We start from the raw sequence: 23,138 nt of genomic DNA, 5'->3' as shown, positions 1-23,138 counted from the left end.
CCATATCGTTTGAAAGATAAACTGTATAAAGCTTTTGAATTATGATTTTCATGAGAGATTTTATGTTCCAATATTGTTTAATTGGATTAAAAAAGATTGTCACAAAATGAAAATTAGGCATATTATATAGTTTGTTTTATATTTTGATATAAAAAAAACTTCATAAAATGTCCATTGGATCTATTTATTTTAATTTTTCTTTGTTATTTTTTATAAATAATTATATGATAAAAAGAAAGGAAGCAACCATTTTGTCAATTGCCATGCTAAATTGAGTCATTTCTATCACTAGGATTTAGGGCTTGGGTTTCATAATATCTGTTTGCTCTTAATTTTACGTTGTCCGCTCTTTTGTTGCCTAGACGGGCTTTATGTTTAACATTAAGCAAGAACTAAGAATCCCTCCTCCTAAACTCATGGTTGTAAGGCCCATTATCTCACAGTATGCATATTAAATATTCATCTATTAAATATAGGTGTCTTGAGTTTATTAATGAATTTAGATGCTAGACTATGGGCTCTACTTCCTTCTCTATACAAAGGAGAAGGATATATTGTCGAGATGCAGCAATGAGTTTGACATCATTGATGACATCCTGGACTTCCAGCCGAGTCGAATCACCCTGAAGAACTCTGATCACTGTTTGACAATCCCCTTCAAGAATTATCTGATGAAAACCCTTCTTTGCCACAAGTAGGATTGCCTCTCGGCATGCAAGAGATTCAAGAGTAAGGGCATCAAAAAGGCCATTATACCTCCTGCATTTCCATCCGCACTATGCTTGAATTCCTCACAATAGTTGATAGCTGTAGCTATTGTCCCTTGGAATGGAGTTGAATAATGATTAAAAGAAAGCTGGTTCCGCCTCTCCCAAATGTGCCATCGCAGGAAAACAATTAAAACAATAAATTCTTACCCCCGATCCTGCTGAAGCAGCTGTAAAGTTATTTCTTCCCGTATATCTTGCATGCTCAGACTCTGTACTTAAGTGGAACGCAGGCATAAAGGAAAATGTAGCCCAACCTCCAAAGCTCTAGCCTCTAGGACAGGTGAAGAAAATGTGTCCGAAAGTGTGTCTAAACTCTAAGGGATTCAACTTGTCCGATGAGTCACACTCTTTTGGAATGCGGGGCATTCTCTTATTTACAAGCTCACTGCAATGAAGAAATTCCTTTAAAAGTCTCTATAAGAAAATTGACATCCTCTTAGGAAGACTTGATTTCCATATGCTCTTCCAAAACCTGCAAGTCTTCCTATGAAGACTTAACTTGGAATACACATTCTCACCTGATTTGAAGCTGGCCCTCAAACGAGCCATATGGTATTACTGCTTTAGAAAATCATTGAAAGTTGTGATTTGCAATTTCCATATTTACAGTTTCAATCCAACTTTGACCTGATGCCTTGACAAGTCCTCTGCTTTCCATTTGTTTTCTCACCCTTACAGCATCATCCCATCTTCCAGCTCTTGCATATATATTTGACAATGTTACATAGTGTCCTGCTTGTTCAGGTTCCAAGTGGATTAAATTTTCAGCAGCCAGCTTCCCAACTTCGACATTTTGATAATCCCGACAGGCAGCTAGTAAAGCTCCCCAAATAGACTTGTCAGGCTCTACAGGCATTTTATGAATAAATGTCACAGCATCCGCAAACTGACCTGCGCGCGCTAGCATGTCAACGATACAAGAATAGTGTTCCATTCTTGGGGTTAACGCATAGTCTTCAGTCATTCTCTGGAAGAGTTTAAGCCCCTCATCCACTAGACCTGAATGACTACAAGCTGATAGTAAAGAAGTGAAAGTCATAGAATTAGGACAAAGGCTTGACTGATTCATTTCTTGTTGAAGTTCAAGTGCAGCCTGGCCATGTCCATGCATGCCAAATCCTCCAATCATTGTGTTCCATGAAACTATGTCTCTGAAGGCCATGCCAGAAAATACAGAGTATGCAGATCTAATGCTTCCACATTTGCAGTACATGTGAATCACTGCATTCCAAACTGGAACAACTGAATTGAGATAGCGGTTTTTCATAACGTAAGCATGAATTTGATTCCCATATTTCAAACTACACACAGGCAAAATAGTAGATATTGTTGTCTCATCATTCTTAAGACCCAATCTTTGCATTTCAATAAAACATTCAAGTGCTAATTGCCCCAACTCTAGTTCAACAAAACCAAGAATCATGGCATTCCAAGTAACAACATCAGATTTGTCCATCAGTTCAAATACATTTCTAGCATCCTGAATTCTCCTGCATTTAGCATACATTATGAGCAAAGCAGCACCAGCCGAACCATAAAATGCAGTTGTAGTTTCCATTTTCATCCCATAACCATGAAGTTCTTTCCCTCTCCTCATAGCACCAAGGTGACGGCATGAGACAAGGACGCAAGAAAGACAATCTAAATCAGGGGAGACCATTCCTCTAGTAACCATATCTCTGAATACCCGTAATGATATTTCATGCTCTCCAATCTTAGAATAACCTGAGATCAAAGTGGTCCACGAGATGATATTGGGATATTCAATCTGTTTAAACACTCCCCAAGCTTCATCAAAGAGACCCATTCTACAATAGGCATCTATTAAAGTATTCAAAGTAACAACATCAGGCTCAAAACTATTCAATCTCAAGAAACCTAAAAGCTCCACAGCCGAATCTAGCAACCCATTATACACATAGCCCGACATCATCGAATTCCATGACAAAAGATCTCTCTCTCCCATTCTCTCAAAAACCCACCTCGCGCTCCCAACATTTCCGCATTTTGCATACATATCAATCAAGGAATTGCAAACTTGCAAATTGAACTCGCACCCACAAACAATCACGTCTTTGTGGATCCAGGTTCCCCCCTCCAACCACAACAAGTGTGCGCAAGCTCTTAGGACTTTTGGAAATACATAGTTATCAGGCAAAACACCGCTAAATTTCATCAACCCATAATTCTGTACACATTTCTCATACATACCACGTCTCAAATAAAACCCAACAATAGCAGTCCACGTAAAAACATTTGGTTGTGGCAATTTATCAAACAGTTTATAAGCTGATGTCAAATCGTCACAATCTGCATACATTTGGATCAATTTGGTGACCACGAAGGAATCGTAGTGTGATCCAGAAACTGTGATTTGTTGGTGAACTTGTTGGCCTTGGCTTAGCGATTTGGAGTTGCTGCAGAGTTGAAGTAGATTGATAAGAGTAAAATTTTTGGGACTGATTTGCATATGAAGAAAATTGTTTCTTTGCCATAAGCTCATCTCATTTGGGATTATTTTGGCGGGAATGTCCCACTCCTCGTTTCCTCCCAGACAAAGAACAAAGTTTACGTTGATTCAGAGTGCAGCCAATACTGAACAGCAGAGGTTATAAGTCCGAACTTCTATATTTATTGATAAATGAAGTGGAAATTTTCACTACGGGAATCTCAAGGTAAAAAAGGAGAGGATGACTTCAAAAAAAAAAAAAAAAGCGAATGCTCAGTTTCGACTTAAAAAAAAAAAAGTTTTCCATAAATAATTAAATAATTTTATTTTTATAAAAATATTAATAATTAGTTAAAGTATTTTTATAATTCTTTTAGAATATAAAAATATAATTAAAAAATAAATGCCTGAATAATACTATCATTATCTACTTTTATACATTGTTTAAAATGTTTTGCAAGGTGATTAAAAGTAATTAAATCACCTAAAGCATAATAAAATTTTTCATAATTGATTAAGAAAGAGAGAGAGGGAAGTGATAAAATAAATTATAAAAAATTATAAAAATAATTATTATACTAAGTAAAAATAAGAATAAAATTAAAAAAATAATTAATTTATTTTAATTTTTTTAAGTGACAAATAATTTTGATAAAGTTACGTATAAAAATAAATAAAGATAAAAATAAATAAAAATAAAATTAAAAAAATAATTAATACCTCCTTAATTTCTAAAATAAATAAAATGAGACGTGGGAAATTATTTAAAACAACACTTAAAATAATATAGAGGGATTAAATACTAAAAGTTTATACAAATAATAATTATATTTAGTAGATAATATATAAGAATAAAATTGAAAAAAATAATTTAATACTTATTAATTTTCTTAACAAGACAAATAATTATGAATAAAATAATATTTAAAAAATTGACAGATTAGAGTGGAGAAGGAAATAAATTACAATGAAGTCAAATTCATGAATATTTGCTTTTGGTAATAATTTAATTTTTAAATTTAAATTTTATTAATAAATTAATTTTTATTATCTAAATTACCTGTTAAATTTTTTAATTTGAAATATTTTAATTATAAAATTTTATCTTATTAATAAAATAATCCTATACTTAAATTTTATATTTACATAATTATTTATTTTAGATTAAATTAACTATATAATTTATAAAATATTAAATATTTATATATATATATAATTATTTAAATATAAAATAAATAATTACTTAAATATGAAATTTTGACATAAAAATTATTTTATTCATAAAATAAAATTTCAAAATTAAATTATTTCAAAATTGACAAAAAAGTTAGCAATAGCCACTAATTTATTAATAAAATTTCAATTTAAAAAATTATTACTAAAAATAAATCTAAAATTTAATTATAATAAATTTTGCTACACCTAATAATTTAGTAAAAAAAAAACATAAAACATAACCATCAACGAATCTTAACTAAGTGAATCGAATCTCAGTGAAAGCTAATATTACCAAAATATAAATATATAAATAAATAAATATATATATATATATAATAAAAGAAAATCCAATTCACATTAATGATTTATTAGTCCTAAGAACGTGGAGTAGAAAAAAAAAAGTGCATAATATCATAGCTTATTTGGTAATTGCTTTTAAAATAATTTTTTTGACTAAAGTTAAAATATTATTTCTTTTACATACTAATGACATAATATTTATATTAATATTTAAATATTAAATAAGTAATTTATGAAAAATTATCCCTATAATTTTTAGAGAACAAGAGAGCTTTTAATTAAAGTTAATAAGATTTTATTATTATTTTTTCTATATAACTGTTAATTTAATAATTATTTTTGTTGAACATTTATGTTTTAACAATTATATAAATAATTAACCACTAACAGTTAATATCTAATAGTCAATAACTATTAAAATAACTAATAATTTTTAGAACAACTAATATTGTCAAATAGAGCCTATATCTATAAATGCACCTTAGCCAACACAATAATAGAAAGATCAAAAAGTTTGAGATACATCCATCTATTTATTTTTAAAAATTATTAATTTTATATTATTTTTTTATTATATCATCTATTAAATATCATTCAGCCTATAAAACATTCATAAAATAAAATAAATGAATATAATTTGTATTTTCACACTTAATTTATGTATTTAAAAATTACAATTTAATGAAAATTAAATTTAAAATAAAAAACTAGAAAGTAACCCTTATATAGCATTAATAGGTTTATTTTGTGATTATTTCGCAATAAATGACTAAATTTTTTTAATTTAATGTTTAAAATTTGAAATTTTTATTTTCATCAAAGGAATTCATTCGATCTAAAATCACATGCTAAAGCTAATATCTTGTTGACCCCGTGTAGCTTAAAATGAGCATTGATTTTGATGATAACAAAACTCAAAAAGAATCTATCTAACCCAACTTTAAAGTGATGTGTAGATTCTTTGTCTCATTGCTAAAGAACTTTTGAAGTTACATCTAAGGAGAAAGGATACTCAAAGGTATTTCAAGACAAATCCAAAATGAGAAAAGAACAAAATTATGGAAGCCAAGACTCAAAGAAAAGGTATGAAAGGCATAGTATTAGAGATTGAGTTTTAGGTCTTTTGTGAAAAGAATGGATGAGAATTTAGTCATATGGAGCTCAAAAATAAAATTTTATTTTCTGATTACTTTTTCTCATCATGACCTTGGGTACTTACCATTGAAATATTTTTAAGGTCTAAATCTTTTGACATTGCAAGTTGAGATATGCAGCTGTTGACTTAGTTTGCTAACTGGTTTGCTAAATTTTTTAGTTTGCTAATTAGTTTGCTAAAAATGTTAGTTTAATAACCAGTTTACTGACTGCTCCTAAAATTTCATTAGTTTGCTAATTTATTAGAGCTGCTCAACTTCGCACAAAAGGATAAAATAACGGCTATTTTGTCTTGAGCAGTGTGTATAACGTTCCAAAAGGGTTTCAAACGGTCTAAAATGATTTGGAACTATAAATACACATTCTTCACTTCATTTACACTTGATGAAAGCCTACATTTGAACTCCAACATTGATTTTTCATTTATTGCTTTCATTCAAGAGCTTTAAAGATTTTGAGCTTCCATTGGCAAATCAACTCATCTCTTCTTTATAGTTTGATTTGTATTGAGTAAGAGTGAGTGTTACAATATTGAATTGCATTTAAGAGAGGTTGTACAAGCACCTATTGAAGCTTGAGAGAGAAAGTGCTTGTGATAGCACTTGTGAAGGTTTCAAGCTACCTTGGTAAAAGCTTGGTGTTAATAAGTTGTAAAGGGCTTTTGGTCTCTTGCCTTCAAAAGAGCAAATAGTGGAGAGAAGACTCAAAGAGGGTTCTTTGAGAGAGTGGATGTAGGCTAGTTAAGCCGAACCACTATAAAAATCGTTGTGTTTGATCTCTCTAACCTTGACCTCCTTATTTTTATGCAATTTAAATTTTTCTTGCTATACATGATATTGAATGTTGCTTGAATAGATTGAGTTGATAAATTTGTGGACATATTGAGTGATTTGAGAAATTAGTTATTCATTGTATGATGCATGCTTTGTTAGTTATTGTCATATACATTGATTGAGGCTTGAATTGCAACTTAGGAACACATTGTTGAAGCACATATTACTTTCATTTTATATAGAGAAGCACCTAGTTGAACAAAGCCGCAATTTTTCATTAGGCTACAAGCAAGGGCCGAAAAATTGTTAAAGTCCAATTCACCCCCCTCTTGGACTATTTTGGGACAACAAATTGGTATCAGAGCCTGTCTCTCTTGCTTAGGGTCTTACAACCTTAGAGTGATCCATAATGGCTAGTTCATCTAGTAATTCTGCCGGTATACCCGCACCATTAGTTGAAGGCTACTCAATCACTAGACCACCACTCTTTAATAGCACTAATTATTCATTTTGGAAAGTAAGAATGAGAAATTTCATACAATCTGTAGATATTGATGCATGGAGAATTATTAAAAATGGTCCACATGTTCCTCAAAAGAATGGTCCAGGAACTACAAAGGTTCCAAAACTTGAAGATGAATATAATGACAATGATTGGAAGAAAATTTCTATAAATGCTAAAGCCATTAATATTTTGCATTGCTCACTTGACCTAAATGAATACAATCGTGTTTCAGGATGTCAATCTGCTAAGGAAATTTGGGATAAGCTTGAAGTGACTTATGAAGGAACTGATGTTGTTAAAGAGTCCAAAGCAAACCTTCTTATTCGAGATTATGAGCTGTTTGAAATGAGGCCAGGAGAATCAATTGCAGATATGAGTACAAGGTTTACTGATCTTGTGAATCTTCTCAAAGCGCTTGGTAAAAGATTTGAGGAAGCTGAACTTGTGAAGAAAATTCTTAGATCACTTCCAAAATCTTGGGAAGCAAAGACTACAGTTATCCAAGATACCAAGGATTTTAAAACTTTCACCTATGATGAACTCATTGGCTCTCTCATTGCACATGAGATGGTATACAAGAAAGATGAAGTTGAAAATGAGCAAAAGAAGAAGAAAAGCATTGCTCTCAAGTCAAACAAGGATGAAGATAAGAAGAAAGGAGTTGCATTCAAAGTTGACTCAAGTGACAACTCAAATGCTTCAAGTGATGATGATGATGAAATGGCTATGCTTGCAAGAAAATTCAAAAGAGCTTTCAAGAAGGGAGGAAGCAAATACAAGAAATTCTTGAAAAAGTATATTCCCAAGGATAGACACTTCAGAGATTCAAAAGAAGAAATTGTATGTTATGAGTGTCACAAACCTGGACATATCAAGACCAAATGTCCATTGCTCAAAAAGAAGAAAGGAAAAGAAGATAGGAGCAAGAAAGCTATGAAAGTAGTTTGGAGCAACAGTGAAGAATCTTCAAATGATGAATCAAGTGACAAAGAGACTGCTCTTCTTTGTATGATGGCACTTGAAGAAAAAGTTGAGAGTTCACAAAAGGAAGAAGAAAGTGACAATGAGGTAAATTCTTATGAATCTCCTAATGTAGAAGAACTTGAACTTGCATTTGCTAGAGTATATGATGAGTATAGAAATTACAAGAGAAAATGCAGTAAAATGAATTTAGAGATTGAATCATTGAAATCACAAAATATTGCCATGTCCAATGTGTATAAAGAAAATGAATTTTACAAAGGACAAATTCCTTTGTTTAAAGAACTAGACTTAGAGTTGAAATCCTCAAAAGAAACTTGTGAAATGCTCATTGAGAAAAATAAAGTTCTTGAAGCTAAAGTAGAGTCTTTGACAAATGACTTGGCAAAATTTACAAAAGGAAAAGAAACTCTAGATATACTTCTTGGAAACCAAAGAATTTCAAATGGGAAATATGGAATTGGTTTTGATGGTTTCATGAACTATGACAAGTACAAGAATCATTTCATTAAAGCATCTACATCCTCCTTGCCTAATGTTACATGTTATTATTGCAATAAAAGAGGTCATATGATTAGTTCTTGTGCACTTAGAAAAGGTCATCTTAAGGTAAAGAAGGTATGGGTATCAAAGGGAACCTTACCTAAGGTCACTAACCCCCTGATGCGTCCCAACTACAAGTGCACGGGTCGTACAAGTAGTATAGAAAAATATCGATCCCACGAGGAGTCGTGTTAATGATTGAATTTTTGATATAAAAGTTGACTAAATCGAAGTATTTAAAGTAGTAAATTAATGGGTAATGGGATATGCAATTTAAATGTGCAAAATTAATATTCTATTCAACAATGTATTAATTAAACTAAAATTGCATCAAATTGAAGTAAGCAAGTTCAAATATGGCAATATTCAAAATGGCAAGTAATTAAATTCGATTAGAAATTAACAATGATAAAAAGGCGATTCCGGAGTTCGGGATTTCATATTCGAGCTATTTTGGGATTTTAAATTGGTTATCCAATCTTATGAAACTAATGGGTTTTAAGGAGATTAATTCTTAAATCCTTTGAATTCCCTTTCGAGTGAGACAAAGAGTGCCTTAATCAAACTAATCCTACTTTCGTGGAGTTAGAATTAATTAAGACCCATTAAGTTCTTTAATTAATCTGTGAATCCTCTTAATCCTTAGCCTATTTCTAGGTCTAAGTTAATTAAGTCCAATTTCTTGATTATCTATCACAAGGCCTTCTCCTTTCGGTGCTTCAACCATGGATTGAGAACATAACTTAATGGGATCCTACACTAAGCATGTCATTTAGCATACAAGAAATGAATAAAACTCATTAAGACCACAAAATATGGATTACCCAATCAAAATCCACAAAATATCTCAAATATTACAACCCTTACTCCAGAATCAAAAGTAAACTACTCACTATCCATAATGCTTACAAGATATGATGAGTTTAAATGGAAATAAAGTTTTAATCTAAGCTAAGAAGTAAGGAATTAAACACTAGAAATGTAGAAAAGTGTAAAGAAAGAAAGAAATCTGCAAATCTTAGTTGAAAATGGTGTGGAAGGTGAAAATGACTCCTCAAATTCTGCTTAGCCTCCTCCTTTTCTTCTTTGCTCCTTCCCCCCCCCCCCCCCCCTAAAATGAGAAAATGGGACTATTTATAGCATTTTTCTGACATGGAGCCCTAAAATAGTATGTTCTAGGAGGAATTATTTGAGAGAATCTCCTGCCAGCTCATTAATGAACTCTTCAAGGGACTGCATAAGTGGACTGCATAAGTTATGCAGTCCCTTATCGCATTACTGGTTCAGGTCACTTATGCGAAGCTGCATGACTTGGTGCATAGGTTATGCACAATTTCGTGAATGTGCATAAGGGAGGCGAGAATGTGCATAGGCTATGCAGTCTCCTTATGCACATTTCGGTTGGTTCTGAAATAGTGATTTTTCTCCTTATGCAGATCTGCATAGCTTATGCGGCAAGTTATGCACAATTTGGTCAATGCATATTTCAGCTTGAAAACTTGTTTTTGACATCTTTTTGCTGTAGAAGACACTCCTCAATGGCAAAATTCTCTTTAGTCCTTCAAAAACACCATTTTTCCTACAAAACAAAGTAAAAATTACAAATTAGTGCAAAATTGACAACTATGAAAAACTAACTAATTAACTAATGAGATTAGCTAAAAATGACTAATAATCAAATAAAATGGCTATGAAATTAAACCTAAATGATTATGCAAAATGTATGCATCAAATACCCCCAAACTCAAGCTTTTGCTTGTCCTCAAGCAAACTTTAAAATGTGGTGCAAAGTTTTTAGGGGTGCCTTATCCAAAGAGTTATGAAAATCACTCATTAAGGTAACTTAACACACCTTTAGCCATACCAACAATCCATATACCCATCCTTCAAAATGCAAAGAATTTAATGCTTATCCAAGCTTTCACCGCTTAGCCATCAAGTCAATTATCATTCAAATCCCCAAACCAACCAATTAAAAGAGAGAGTCATGCTCAAAAGGAATTCTAGAATAATCAATAGTCAAAGTGTCTCTATATAGAATGATGGAATTGAATGAATGAATGAATAGTTCTCCAATCCCATAGGCAAATTCCCTACCCCTATCTCCACTAATGTAGCAAGTACTTTCAAGAGATCAAAGGTCTTTTTATGGATGTAATGGGGTCATGGGATTCAAAAAGAGGCTAAGAAGAAAAATGGGTAAAAAGTATTCAAAGCATGAGAATATGTTGCAATTTTGAAACATAATGTACACTTTATTATATATATATATATATATATATATATATATATATATATATATATATATATATATATATATATATTTTATATATATGTGGGAGAGAGAAATACACAATGAGGATTGTCAAGTGCTAGCATAGTTTACAAAACACATAAAAATGGAGGGACATTTTGATACTTTAACTTGTATTTTGCATTTTCTTTTGATGATTGTCCCTAAAATTGCCACCCCCAAACTCATTTCTTTTAATACTTTGGGTGGATTTCTTTCATTTTGAATGACAATGGTGAAAAGCACATATACTAGCACTTTTACAAGGTGACAAGCATTTCTTCTCCCTTTTATTGTATTTTTTTCTTTTCTTTTTTTTTTAATTTTTTTATGTACCTAATATTATGAATAATTATTCTCATGAAAAGGGTTGGAGTGTTTGGTTCATTGGCTAGGTAGTAATAAGGGTTTCAAGAAAAATTAGGGACAAAAAGGCTCAAAGGGGTTTGCAATGGTAAATTTTAATTGGGAAAAAGGGCCAAAGGTTTAAAATGAGAAGGTTTAAATCAAAGAATGCCTAATCATCTCTCTTTTCAAGAACAAGCTGGTATTTCTCCTTGAAAGGTTTAGAAAATTTGTTCTAGGATTGGTGAGACATCATTTGACTACCTTATATCCAATAACTCCCTCTAAACACTCCAATCTCTAAATGACTAGTTGGGTGGCTTTTTGGCTAAGAAGATATAGGCAAGGGATAGACACTTCAAAACCTTGCACCTTTTAGGAACTTTCAATCCACAAACCCAACTAAAGGTAAGTCAAATCACTCTCATAGGCAACTTTTCAATACTCAAGGGATTTGGCAAAAGAATTTAATGCATGATGCATGATTCCTAAAATGAGTAATGCATGAACTAAATGGAAGGAGTCTATTTGTATGCAATTTGTACAATTTCTAAGTGGTGTATAATGTGTGTGTAAATGTGTAATGAATATGTATGTATGGATGTATATGTAAAATATTTACAATATATGTAAATGAAATGGGATGGGATGCTCTTATACTCAAATGTGAAAAATAAAGCTAAAAATCAAAATGTGCACCCCCAAACTCAAAATTAGACATTGTCCTCAATGTCTCAAACAGTAGATAACCAAAACTCAAAGCAAATAATATTGACCAGGAATTGTAAAAATGAAGAGCAAAAAGAAAGAGGTACCTGGTATGAGAATTCAAGATAAAGGGATGCATATGAAGCTGCACAGGTTATGCAGAGTTAAGTGCTGTCCAGAGCATGTGCATAGGTAAGATGCATAAGCCATGCGGTGCTGCATAAGATGCAATATATGTTGCATAGGCTATGCAGGACAGTTGCATAAGGGAAATACAACCTGTGCAGTTCTGCAGAAGGAGCAGAAAGAGTTGCACAGGCTATGCAAAAGTTGTGCATGAGGAAATTCATAGCTGTGCAGTGTATACAAAAGCTGCTGCAGGGGAATTGGCAAGGGGAAATGTACAACCAGCAGTAGAAGTATTGAAATATAGACAGAGTATGGGCAAATGTGTACAAAAAGGCAATAAGTGTAATAAAAATCAAAGAAGACTAATGTAATAGCTATCCAATAAAACTTCAAAAGAAACAGAATTTAAAAGAAACTAATTCAGAACAAACAAAGATAATCCAAAACAAACTATAAATGTTTGAACATATTTACAAAGAAAAGGTCCTACAAGATTGAACAAAAGTAAAATAAACACTAATCTATGTCTATTGTTTTTCCTTTGTCCAAGGATGTTGCTAAGGGGCTGGTGGCTGCTGCCGGCTGTCGAAAAGATGGTGCTGGAGGAGGTGATGGAGGTGGGGGTGGCATGCCCAAAAAGATCATGAGTTGCTTCACCATCTCCTTCAGTTCTTTCTGTTTGTCCCTGGTTTCCATGACAAGGTCAAATAGCTGATCATGACGATCCTTTAGTGTATCAAGACCACTGTCAAGCTTCCTATCCACAAAGTAGATATCATCACTAAGCCTGTCAAGGTAGGTGAATAAGGCTTTAGTGTTGAATGCAGGAGGTGCTGTGGATGAGGTAGGTTCAGCTGTAGGAGGAATGGGCTGAGCAGAGGTAGCTGGAATGTCCTGAGTAGGCTGAGGGGGTGGGGTAGGTGTAGTAGGGTGCTGTGGGACTGGTGTGAAAGGTTGGGTTTCTGGTTGTGCAATAGGCTCAGTTCACTGCAGGTGTGATATCAAAATATGATAAATGGAACCCTGTTTTGGTTAAGTGTGCAGTATCAAAATAGGAAGTGTCTTCAAGTGCTGGGATTGAGTGCTCTGCAGGATTAAAACCAAAATGCTTGGCTATGACAGTGATAAGCCCACCCAAAACAATATCACCTATGGATTTGGTGGCAATGCGACACATGTTCACAAAAGAAGTAACAGGAGATACCTTAACTTTGTGAAATGCACACCATAACATAAATAGTTGATTTGCCCACGACACTGTAACTAGTCCCTCTGCCCAATATGGTGCTAGCCATCAGCCTATGAATAAACCTAAGTGCAGGGTCAAGGATTTGGGATGTTTTGGATCTACCAGCAGAGAAAGTTTGAGGTTGGTTTGTTATGATTCTCCAAAATTGGGCAGGATTCCAAATGCCCTTGTTGGCTACCTCTACTCCAGTATGTGGTACTCTAAAGAACCCATCAATTGCAAAACCAAAAATGCCATGAAATTGGTCTAATGACAGTTCTCTATTTTGCCCCAAGCATCTAAATGTCATGATTGGTTTATGGTCTACATCATGCAAGTTGAGGGTAGCAGAGAATGAAGAAATAAACTCCAAAACTAGAATTGGATAAACTACCTCTTGCTTATGCACAAATTCTGTCCAACCCATACCGTCAAGAAATGTAACTACATTGTCAAATAAACCAAGAGATTGTAGAGCATCAGCAGATATATACCTAGTAGGTTGTACCCTTCTATCTTTGAGTCTCTTGAAAGCGGCTTTTTGAATTGTATCAGGGAGAGGCCAGGGTAGCTTTGATACAAATGGGGTTGCTGAAATTGTCTTTTTGCTGGAAGAAGGTGTAGAGGCTGGAGCTTTTGGCTTTTTAGGAGGTGGTTCCGAAAATGGGGTGGGTGGGTCTTTGCGTTTGGACAGAGGAGGAGCAGAGGACATGGGTCGCACGGATTTGGATCGGATTTTGCGTTTGTATGTGGTTGGTGGAGGTGGTGGGGGTGTCGTTTGTGGTGGAGGATTGGGCGTGGGATGTATCGATGACAATGGAGAGACTTCGAGAGGAGAGGCGGGGCGGGAATGTGGAGGGGAATCCATTGCCGATGGAGAAGAGATAGGGGGAAATGAAAATGTAGGGGGATTTAGGGTTTTCGTGATGAGAGCGCTGGTGGAGAAGATGGGAGAGAGACGGCGAGAATGCCGGAAGGAATGGAGGTTGAAGGGCGGTCGTGGGGTGAAGAGTCGGGAAGTGGAGGTGGTGGAAATTTTGTTTGCCGAAAATGAATTTGAATCGGGTTTGTAGGAGACTGCATAAGGGGAAAATGATTTATGCATAACCTGTGCACTCTTTTGTACATGTTTCAAAATGATTTAAATTTCAGAGAAATGCTTATGCACAAGTGCATAGGTTATGCACTGTCCTTATGCATGTTTCGGTGACCCTTGAAATGTTGAGGAGCGAAGTCATGCGGGAGTGCATAAGTTATGCACTCCCCTTATGCATCTCTCGGCAGAAGTGGTTTTTCAGAAAATTGGGTCATGCAGAAGTGCATAGATTATGCACTCTGCTCATGCACTGTTCGGCAATTTTTGGAATTTTGGTTGGTGGTCATGCAGATGTGCATAAGCTATGCACTCTGCTTATGCACTCTGCGGTGGGTTTTGAAATTCAGAATCTTTGGTTATGCAGAAGTGCATAGGCTATGCACATTGCTTATGCAGGTCTCGGCAACTTTTGGGATTTTCTGATTTCTGGTTATGCAGAAGTGCATAGGTTATGCACTCTGCTTATGCACCCCTCGGCAAGGTTGTATTTTTGGAGTTCTTGGTTATGCAGAGGTGCATAACTTATGCACCTTCCTTATGCACCCCTCGGCAAGGTTGTTTTTTTCTGGGTTTCTGGTCATGCAGAAGTGCATAGGTTATGCACTCTGCTTATGCACCCTTCGGCAGAATTGGAGTTTTGGATTTTTGGTTATGCAGGATTGCATAAGCTATGCACTCACCTTATGCAAACTTCGGCAGAGAGAGAAAATGAAGGATTTGAAGTTATGCAAATGTGCATAAGTCATGCACTCACCTTATGCAAGTTTTGACAGATATGAAATTTGACAAAATGAGGTTATGCAGAGTTGCATAAGCTATGCACTCTCCTTATGCACTTGCAATAAAGGTGAAAAATGGCAAGAATTTTGGTTATGCAGGATTGCATAAGCTATGCAGTTGCTTATGCACAAGTTAACAAGATCAAGAATGCAATAGAACATGGATTGCAAGTGTGAAAAATACCCTAGAATGAGGAAATATAATTCCATGAAGCATAAACCATGAGAAGTTTCACCAAAAACACATCAATATATACAAAGTATATCAAAAAGGCATCACACAAGCATGTAAAAATGGATCCTACATAAAAGACCTTTGAGAACTATGCCATTTTAAGACAAATTCTGCAAATCAACATTTAGCACATAAAACTCCATAAAATTTGCATGAAGTTGCATCTAACCACAAATGATAAATGAAATCTCCAAGATTTGCCAAGAAAATGCAACATTTCTACCTTGAATCCTACAACCCCAAAGGAGCTCGAAACTGCAAAAATGACCAACTAACCACCATAATATCATTATAAGCACAAATATTAGAAAATTACCCACCCAAGCTCACCAAAAACACAAGTAATCTGCTGCAGATTCTATTATTCTGCTCTGCATAAACCAGATAGCAATTTCAGCAGTTCACCAACCTTTCTCCTTTGATATACATCCAACCTCATCAAAAATACAAGTCATTTGCTGCAGACACCCTTTTTTGCTGCAGATTTTATTTTTCCTCTGCATGAACTAGATTGCAGCTCCTGCACAGATTATGCAGCAAAAGCTTATCAGTTCTTTTGAAGGACAAAATTTTTCAAGTTAAGAATTACTTCCCCAACAGTTCACCAGCCGTTCTTCATTGAATTATATCTACAAGGGACAAGATTTAACAATGTCAAAATTTTAAATTTGGGGAGATTTAAGATAAAAACAAAATTAATGAAAATGAAAGTAAATCAACAAAAGCAAAATAAAAGGACTTGGGATGCCTCCCAAGAGGGCTAATTTATAGTCCTTAGCTGGACTCTTCATGAATTTTACTGAAAAGAGGTGAGGGATTGGAGAGCTTGTAGCTTGCTCCTAGTATTGGGTCTCGGTTATGTAATGCTTCAATCTATGCCCATTGACCTTAAAATTCCAGATTTTTCACTCCAAATTTCAATTGCTCCATAAGGAAAACCTTAGAAACTCTATATGGACTAGTCCACCTTGACTTGAGTTTTCAGGAACAATTTCAATCTTGAGTTGAACAATAAAACTGAATCACCTTCTTTGAATTCCTTTTCCTCGAAGCTTATCATGCCAAACTTTAGTTCTTTCTTTGTAAATACAGGCACTTTCATAAGCATCCATCCTCAATTCCTCAAGCTCATTAAGTTGTAACAACCTTTTCTCACCAGCTTGCTTAAGATCAAAATTTAAGGTCTGAATGGCCCAATATGCTCTATGTTCTAGCTCCACGGGTAAATGACAAGACTTACCATACACCAACCTAAAGGGAGTAGTTCTATAGGGGTTTTGTAGGCGATCCTATATGCCCATAAAGCATCATCTAGTTTGATAGACCAATCTTTCCTAGAATTGTTCCTTTGTTTTCTCCAAAATATGCTTGAGCTCTCTGTTAGAAATTTCAACTTGTCTGAAGTTTGAGGATGGTATGGGGTAGCTATCTTGTGCACTACACCATACTTCCTCATTAAGCTCTCAAATTGCTTATTACAAAAATGGGAACCCCATCACTAATTATAGCCCTAGGAGCTCCAAATGCTCAAGACAAATTTCTTCAAAAATTTTACTACCACTCTAGCATCATTAGTTGGAGTTGCAATAGCTTCCACCCACTTTGACACATAGTCAACCCCAACTAAGATGTATCTATTACCATATGAAGGAGGAATGGCCCCATAAAATCTATTCCCCAAACATCAAATAATTCCACTTCAAGAATATTATTTAGGGCATTTGATCTCTTTTGACAAATTTCCACTCCTTTGACATTTATCACAATTCAACACAAATTTCCTCACATCCTTAAAAGATTTGGCCAAAAGAAACCAGCTTGCAAAATTTTACTAGCTGTCTTAGAGATTCCAAAATGACCTCCATAATCAGAAGCATGGCAATGATGCAAAATACTCTGGACTTCCTCTTCAGGAATACATCTTCTAATTAGACCATCACAACATCTCCTAAAGAGTAAAGGGTCATCCCATCTATAAAATTTCACCTCATGCAAGAACTTTTTCTTTTGTTGCCATGTCATACCTAGAGGTAAAATTCCACAAGATAGATAATTCACAAAGTCTGCATACCAAGGTAGTTTAGCAACAAGAGAGAAAAGTTGTTCATCCAAGAAAAACTCATCAATAGGGATTTCATCCAATTCTTCACCATCCAATTTCAACCTACTAAGATTATCAGCAACTACATTTTGGCTCCTTTCTTATCTCTAATCTCCAAATCAAATTCTTGTAACATCAGAATCCACCTAATGAGCCTCGGTTTGGCCTCCTTTTTACGGAGCAAATACCTGATGGCTGCATGATCTGAAAATATAACCACCTTTGAGTCAATAATGTAAGGTCTGAACTTTTCCAATGCAAAGACAATTGCCAAAAATTCCTTTTCAGTTGTTGCATAATTTGTTTGAGCCTCATCCAGTGTTCTACTAGCATAATAAATAGCATAAGCCTTTTTGTCCTTTCTTTGACCAAGAACAGCCCCAATTGCATAGTTGCTAGCATCACACATAATTTCAAAAGGTAGGTTCCAATCAGGTGGTTGCATGATTGGTGCAGTGATAAGAGCTTGCTTCAACCTGCAAAAGGCATCCAAACACTCTTGGTCAAATTCAAATGGTGTGTCATTACTTAACAAATTAGACAAAGGTTTAGCTATTTTAGAAAAATCCTTGATAAAGCGTCTGTAGAACCCGGCGTGCCCTAGGAAACTTCGAATTCCCTTGACATTGGTAGGAGGAGCCATCTTCTCTATCACTTCAACTTTGGCTTTATCAACCTCTATTCCTCTATTAGACACCAAATGTCCAAGCACTATCCCTTCCTGAACCATGAAATGACACTTTTCCCAGTTTAACACAACTTCAGATTCGCACATCATGCAAAATTTTAGAAAGGTTAGCCAAGCATATATCAAATGAAGATCCATAAGCAGAAAAATCGTCCATAAAACCTCCATTATGTCTTCAATGAAATCTGAGAAGATTGCCATCATGCACCTCTGAAAAGTGGCTGGTGCATTACACAACCCAAATGGCATCCTTCTATAAGCAAAGGTTCCATATGGACAAGTAAAAGTGGTTTTATCTTGATCATTTGGATGGATAGGGATTTGAAAAAAACCTGAATATCCATCTAAATAGCAAAAGTAAGAATGCCTAGCTAGTCTTTCCAACATTTGATCAATGAAGGGAAGTGGAAAGTGATCTTTTCTAGTGGCAACATTTAATTTTCTGTAATCTATGCACATTCGCCAACTAGTCACTGTCGTGGGAATTAATTCATTATTTTCATTTTTGACAACTGTCATTCCACCCTTTTTTGGAACAACATGTACTGGGCTCACCCAAGTACTGTCTGAGATGGGATATATGATCCCTGCATCAAACAACTTCAAAATTTCCTTTTTAACAACTTCTTTCATATTTGGGTTCAACCTCCTTTGATGTTCAATAGATGGTTTACAATTTTCTTCCAAATTGATTCTATGCATGCAAAAGTGTGGGCTTATTCCCTTAATGTCATCTATGGTGTATCCCAAAACTTTCCTAAATTGTCTCAACACTCTTAACAACTTATCAGCCTCTAAAGTACTCAAATTTGCATTTACAATTCTTTGGATAAGTGTTATTAGTGCCAAGAAATTCATACCTGAGCTGAGAAGGAAGTTGCTTAAGTTCTACCTTAGGTGCATCTTCTTCCTTGAATGATGGTTGCTTAAATTCTGCTTTTTCCTTTTGTGTGAGTTGAAAAACTGGAGCAGAAATGAATGGTGGACTTCCCTCTAAGTGTTGAGCATATGCAGCTACATCAGGGTTGTTATAATCTATGCCTCCTCCACGAACCAAACAATTTTCAAGTGGATCTTCTGGATATTTCTTTCTGAAGTGTTCTTCAACTAGCTCATCAATGATATCAACTCTCAAGCAAGTATCAGCTTCAGAATGATGCTTTTTCATAGTGTTATTAATATTGAAAATTAACTGCTCTTCACCAACTCTAAGAGTAAGCTTTTCTCCTTTCACATCAATCAACGCTCCTGCTGTAGCTAGAAAGGGTCTCCCCAAGATAATTGGAATATTAGAATCTTCCTCCATGTCCAAGATGACAAAGTCAACAGGTATATAGAACTTTCCAACCTTCAGGGGCACATTCTCCAAAATCCCTTCAGGATACTTGATTGTTCTGTCAGCTAACTGAAGAGAAATGTGGGTTGGCTTTAGATCTCCCATGTTGAGCTTCTCATAGATAGAAAGGGGCATAAGGCTAACACTGGCCCCTAAATCACATAGAGCTTTTGTAGAACAAGACTCTCCAATGTGGCATGGAATTGAAAAACTCCCTGGATCCTTAAGCTTTGGAGGAAGTTTCCTTTGGAGGATAGCACTACATTCTTCTGTCAAAGCTACAGTTTCATCATCTTCAAGTTTTCTCTTGTTTGAGAGAATTTCTTTCAAGAATTTTGCATAAGAGGGCATTTGTGAAAGAGCATCAACAAAAGGCACATTTATGTAAAGTTTCTTCAAAACCTCTAAGAACTTCCCAAATTGCCTATCAAGCTTGGCTTTGTGAAATCTTTGTGAAAAGGGAAGTTGTGGCTTGTAGGGCTCAGGAGGTATATACTTCTCTTCCTTTTCTTCAAATTTCTCCTTACATTTTTCTGCACTCTCTTGTTTTTCACTCCCATCAGTTCCTTTTTCATTTTCTCTCTTCTCACTGTTTTCACTCTTCTCATCATTTATAACTTTTCCACTTCTTAAAGTAATAGCTTGACACTGCTCTCTTGGATTTTCTGGTTGACTTGGAAGCTTTCCAAAAGACTTAGCACTTGAGGAGGATGCTTGTTGTGCAATCTGGTTTTCCAGCATTCTGTTGTGTGTTTGCATCTGTTCCAGCCTTGCTTTCACCTCTCTCATCTCCTCATCATGCTTATTTTGGTTGGCAAGAATCTGTTGCAATAAAGCTTCAGTGGTGGAATTTCGTTCTTCTTTGTTTTGGTGGAGGGTTCATATTTTTCTCTGAAAAATTAGGCAATGGTTGCCTATTTTCTTGATATGGAACTTGACTCATTGTTGTGGTTGAAAATTCTGATTTTGAACTTGATTTTGCTGATTTCCCCATGAAAAGTTGGGATGATTCCTCCAATTTGGATTGTAAGTTTGAGAATAAGGATTCCCCATTTGCTTGTTTCCATAATTACCAACATATGCTGCTTGTTCTCCATAATCTATTCCACAGCTGGTAGTTTCCTCTGCATAAGCCACTTGTTGTGAACTTCCAGCTGATGATGATGAACTAACCAACATACTCAAATCTTCCATCTTCTTAGCAAGGACATTTGTAAGTGCATCAAACTTTGCATTAATCATGTTGAATGGATCAAGATCATACATTCCAGCAGCTTGCCTTTTCTGAGTTGGAGCTGGTCCTCTTGGACTACTCCAAAGATGAGTATTCTTTGCAATTTTCTCCAATAGCTCATAAGCTTCATCTTCATGCTTAATAATAAATTCTCCTCCTGTTTGAGCATCAATAATTCCTCTGATTGCAGGAGTGACATTAGTGTAAAAATTCTGATTTATCATCCATTTTGGAATGGCATGATGTGGGCATAATCTTTCCAATTCTTTCCATCTCATCCATGACTCATAAAGAGTCTCATCTTCTCTTGGTCTGAAAGCTGTCATTTGATTCCTCAACTCTTGAGTTTTTCCAGGTGGAAAATATTGTGCAAGAAATGCATCAGTGAGTTGCTCCCAATTTGTAATGGAGTTGTGAGGTAAAGAATCAAGCCAATCCAATGCTCTATCTTTCAAAGAGAATGGGAATAGCTTCAATCTTGCTGCATCATCAGATACTCCAGGTTGTTTTTGCATATCACAAATCATAGCAAACTTCTTCAAGTGTGTGTGTGGATTTTCAGAAGGATGTCCTCCAAATTGAGAATTTTGAATCATTTGAAGAACTCCAAAATCCATCTTGTAGCTATTTGCATCAATCCTTGGTCTTGCTATGCTCTCTCTCAAATCATCAAAACGTGGAAAAGCATGGTCCATCATACTTCCCCTAGGCACGTTTGCATTAACTACCTCTTCACCATGGGCTGCATTTTCATTATTTTGACCATTTCCAGCATTACCAACACCAATTCTAATTCTTTCATCAGCCATGTCTGCTTCTAATTCAGTTTCTCTCGAAGCTTCCTTCCTTCTTCTGGTTTCTTTCTTGTTGGCCTTACAAAATTTCTCAATTTCAGGATTGAACAGTAAGGTTGTGTCACTTGAGCTTCTAGCTCTTCTCATAAAAGATTAAAGTACCTGAAAAAGAACAAACAAACACAAAATGAAAAGATAACAAAGATAAAACTAAAAACAACTAAAATGATCAAGAATTCAATCTTAAACAAACAACTCCCCGGCAACGGCGCCAAAAACTTGATGCGTCCCAACCGCAAGTGCACGGGTCGTACAAGTAGTATAGAAAAATATCGATCCCACGAGGAGTCGTGTTAATGATTGAATTTTTGATATAAAAGTTGACTAAATCGAAGTATTTAAAGTAGTAAATTAATGGGTAATGGGATATGCAATTTAAATGTGCAAAATTAATATTCTATTCAACAATGTATTAATTAAACTAAAATTGCATCAAATTGAAGTAAGCAAGTTCAAATATGGCAATATTCAAAATGGCAAGTAATTAAATTCGATTAGAAATTAACAATGATAAAAAGGCGATTCCGGAGTTCGGGATTTCATATTCGAGCTATTTTGGGATTTTAAATTGGTTATCCAATCTTATGAAACTAATGGGTTTTAAGGAGATTAATTCTTAAATCCTTTGAATTCCCTTTCGAGTGAGACAAAGAGTGCCTTAATCAAACTAATCCTACTTTCGTGGAGTTAGAATTAATTAAGACCCATTAAGTTCTTTAATTAATCTGTGAATCCTCTTAATCCTTAGCCTATTTCTAGGTCTAAGTTAATTAAGTCCAATTTCTTGATTATCTATCACAAGGCCTTCTCCTTTCGGTGCTTCAACCATGGATTGAGAACATAACTTAATGGGATCCTACACTAAGCATGTCATTTAGCATACAAGAAATGAATAAAACTCATTAAGACCACAAAATATGGATTACCCAATCAAAATCCACAAAATATCTCAAATATTACAACCCTTACTCCAGAATCAAAAGTAAACTACTCACTATCCATAATGCTTACAAGATATGATGAGTTTAAATGGAAATAAAGTTTTAATCTAAGCTAAGAAGTAAGGAATTAAACACTAGAAATGTAGAAAAGTGTAAAGAAAGAAAGAAATCTGCAAATCTTAGTTGAAAATGGTGTGGAAGGTGAAAATGACTCCTCAAATTCTGCTTAGCCTCCTCTCTTTCTTCTTTGCTCCTTTTCTCACCTCTAAAATGAGAAAATATGACTATTTATAGCATTTTTCTGACATGGAGTCCTAAAATAGTATGTTCTAGGAGGAATTATTTGAGAGAATCTCCTGCCAGCTCATTAATGAACTCTTGAGGATTGCATAAGTGGATCGCAAGTTATGCGATCCCTTATGCGATTTCAGCTGGTTACGGGTCACTTATGCGGCGCATGACTTGGTGCATAGGTTA

At 34.8% G+C, this 23,138-nt stretch overlaps 1 protein-coding gene and 1 non-coding gene across 2 annotated transcripts; one reads left to right on the top strand and one right to left on the bottom strand.

Annotated features, from left to right (window-relative positions):
* Positions 1 to 482: 482 nt before the first annotated feature.
* LOC110668558 (pentatricopeptide repeat-containing protein DOT4, chloroplastic-like) lies at positions 483 to 3,439 on the bottom strand. The gene is made up of 2 exons (XM_021829861.2): positions 1,289 to 3,439; positions 483 to 1,155 (listed from the first exon to the last, which is right to left on the bottom strand). Exon 1 carries the CDS (start codon positions 3,271 to 3,273, stop codon positions 1,342 to 1,344), a length of 1,932 nt encoding a protein of 643 aa, XP_021685553.2. The 5' UTR covers positions 3,274 to 3,439; the 3' UTR covers positions 483 to 1,155; positions 1,289 to 1,341.
* Positions 3,440 to 21,100: 17,661 nt separating this feature from the next.
* Positions 21,101 to 21,208, top strand: LOC131170109 (small nucleolar RNA R71). The gene has a single exon (XR_009141052.1). It is a non-coding gene; the product is annotated as a small nucleolar RNA R71 (small nucleolar RNA).
* Positions 21,209 to 23,138: the final 1,930 nt, after the last annotated feature.

The sequence above is a fragment of the Hevea brasiliensis genome, chromosome 10, assembly GCF_030052815.1.
Source record: "Hevea brasiliensis isolate MT/VB/25A 57/8 chromosome 10, ASM3005281v1, whole genome shotgun sequence".
Lineage (NCBI taxonomy): Eukaryota > Viridiplantae > Streptophyta > Magnoliopsida > Malpighiales > Euphorbiaceae > Hevea > Hevea brasiliensis.
This window is presented reverse-complemented; position numbering and strand designations above follow the sequence as displayed.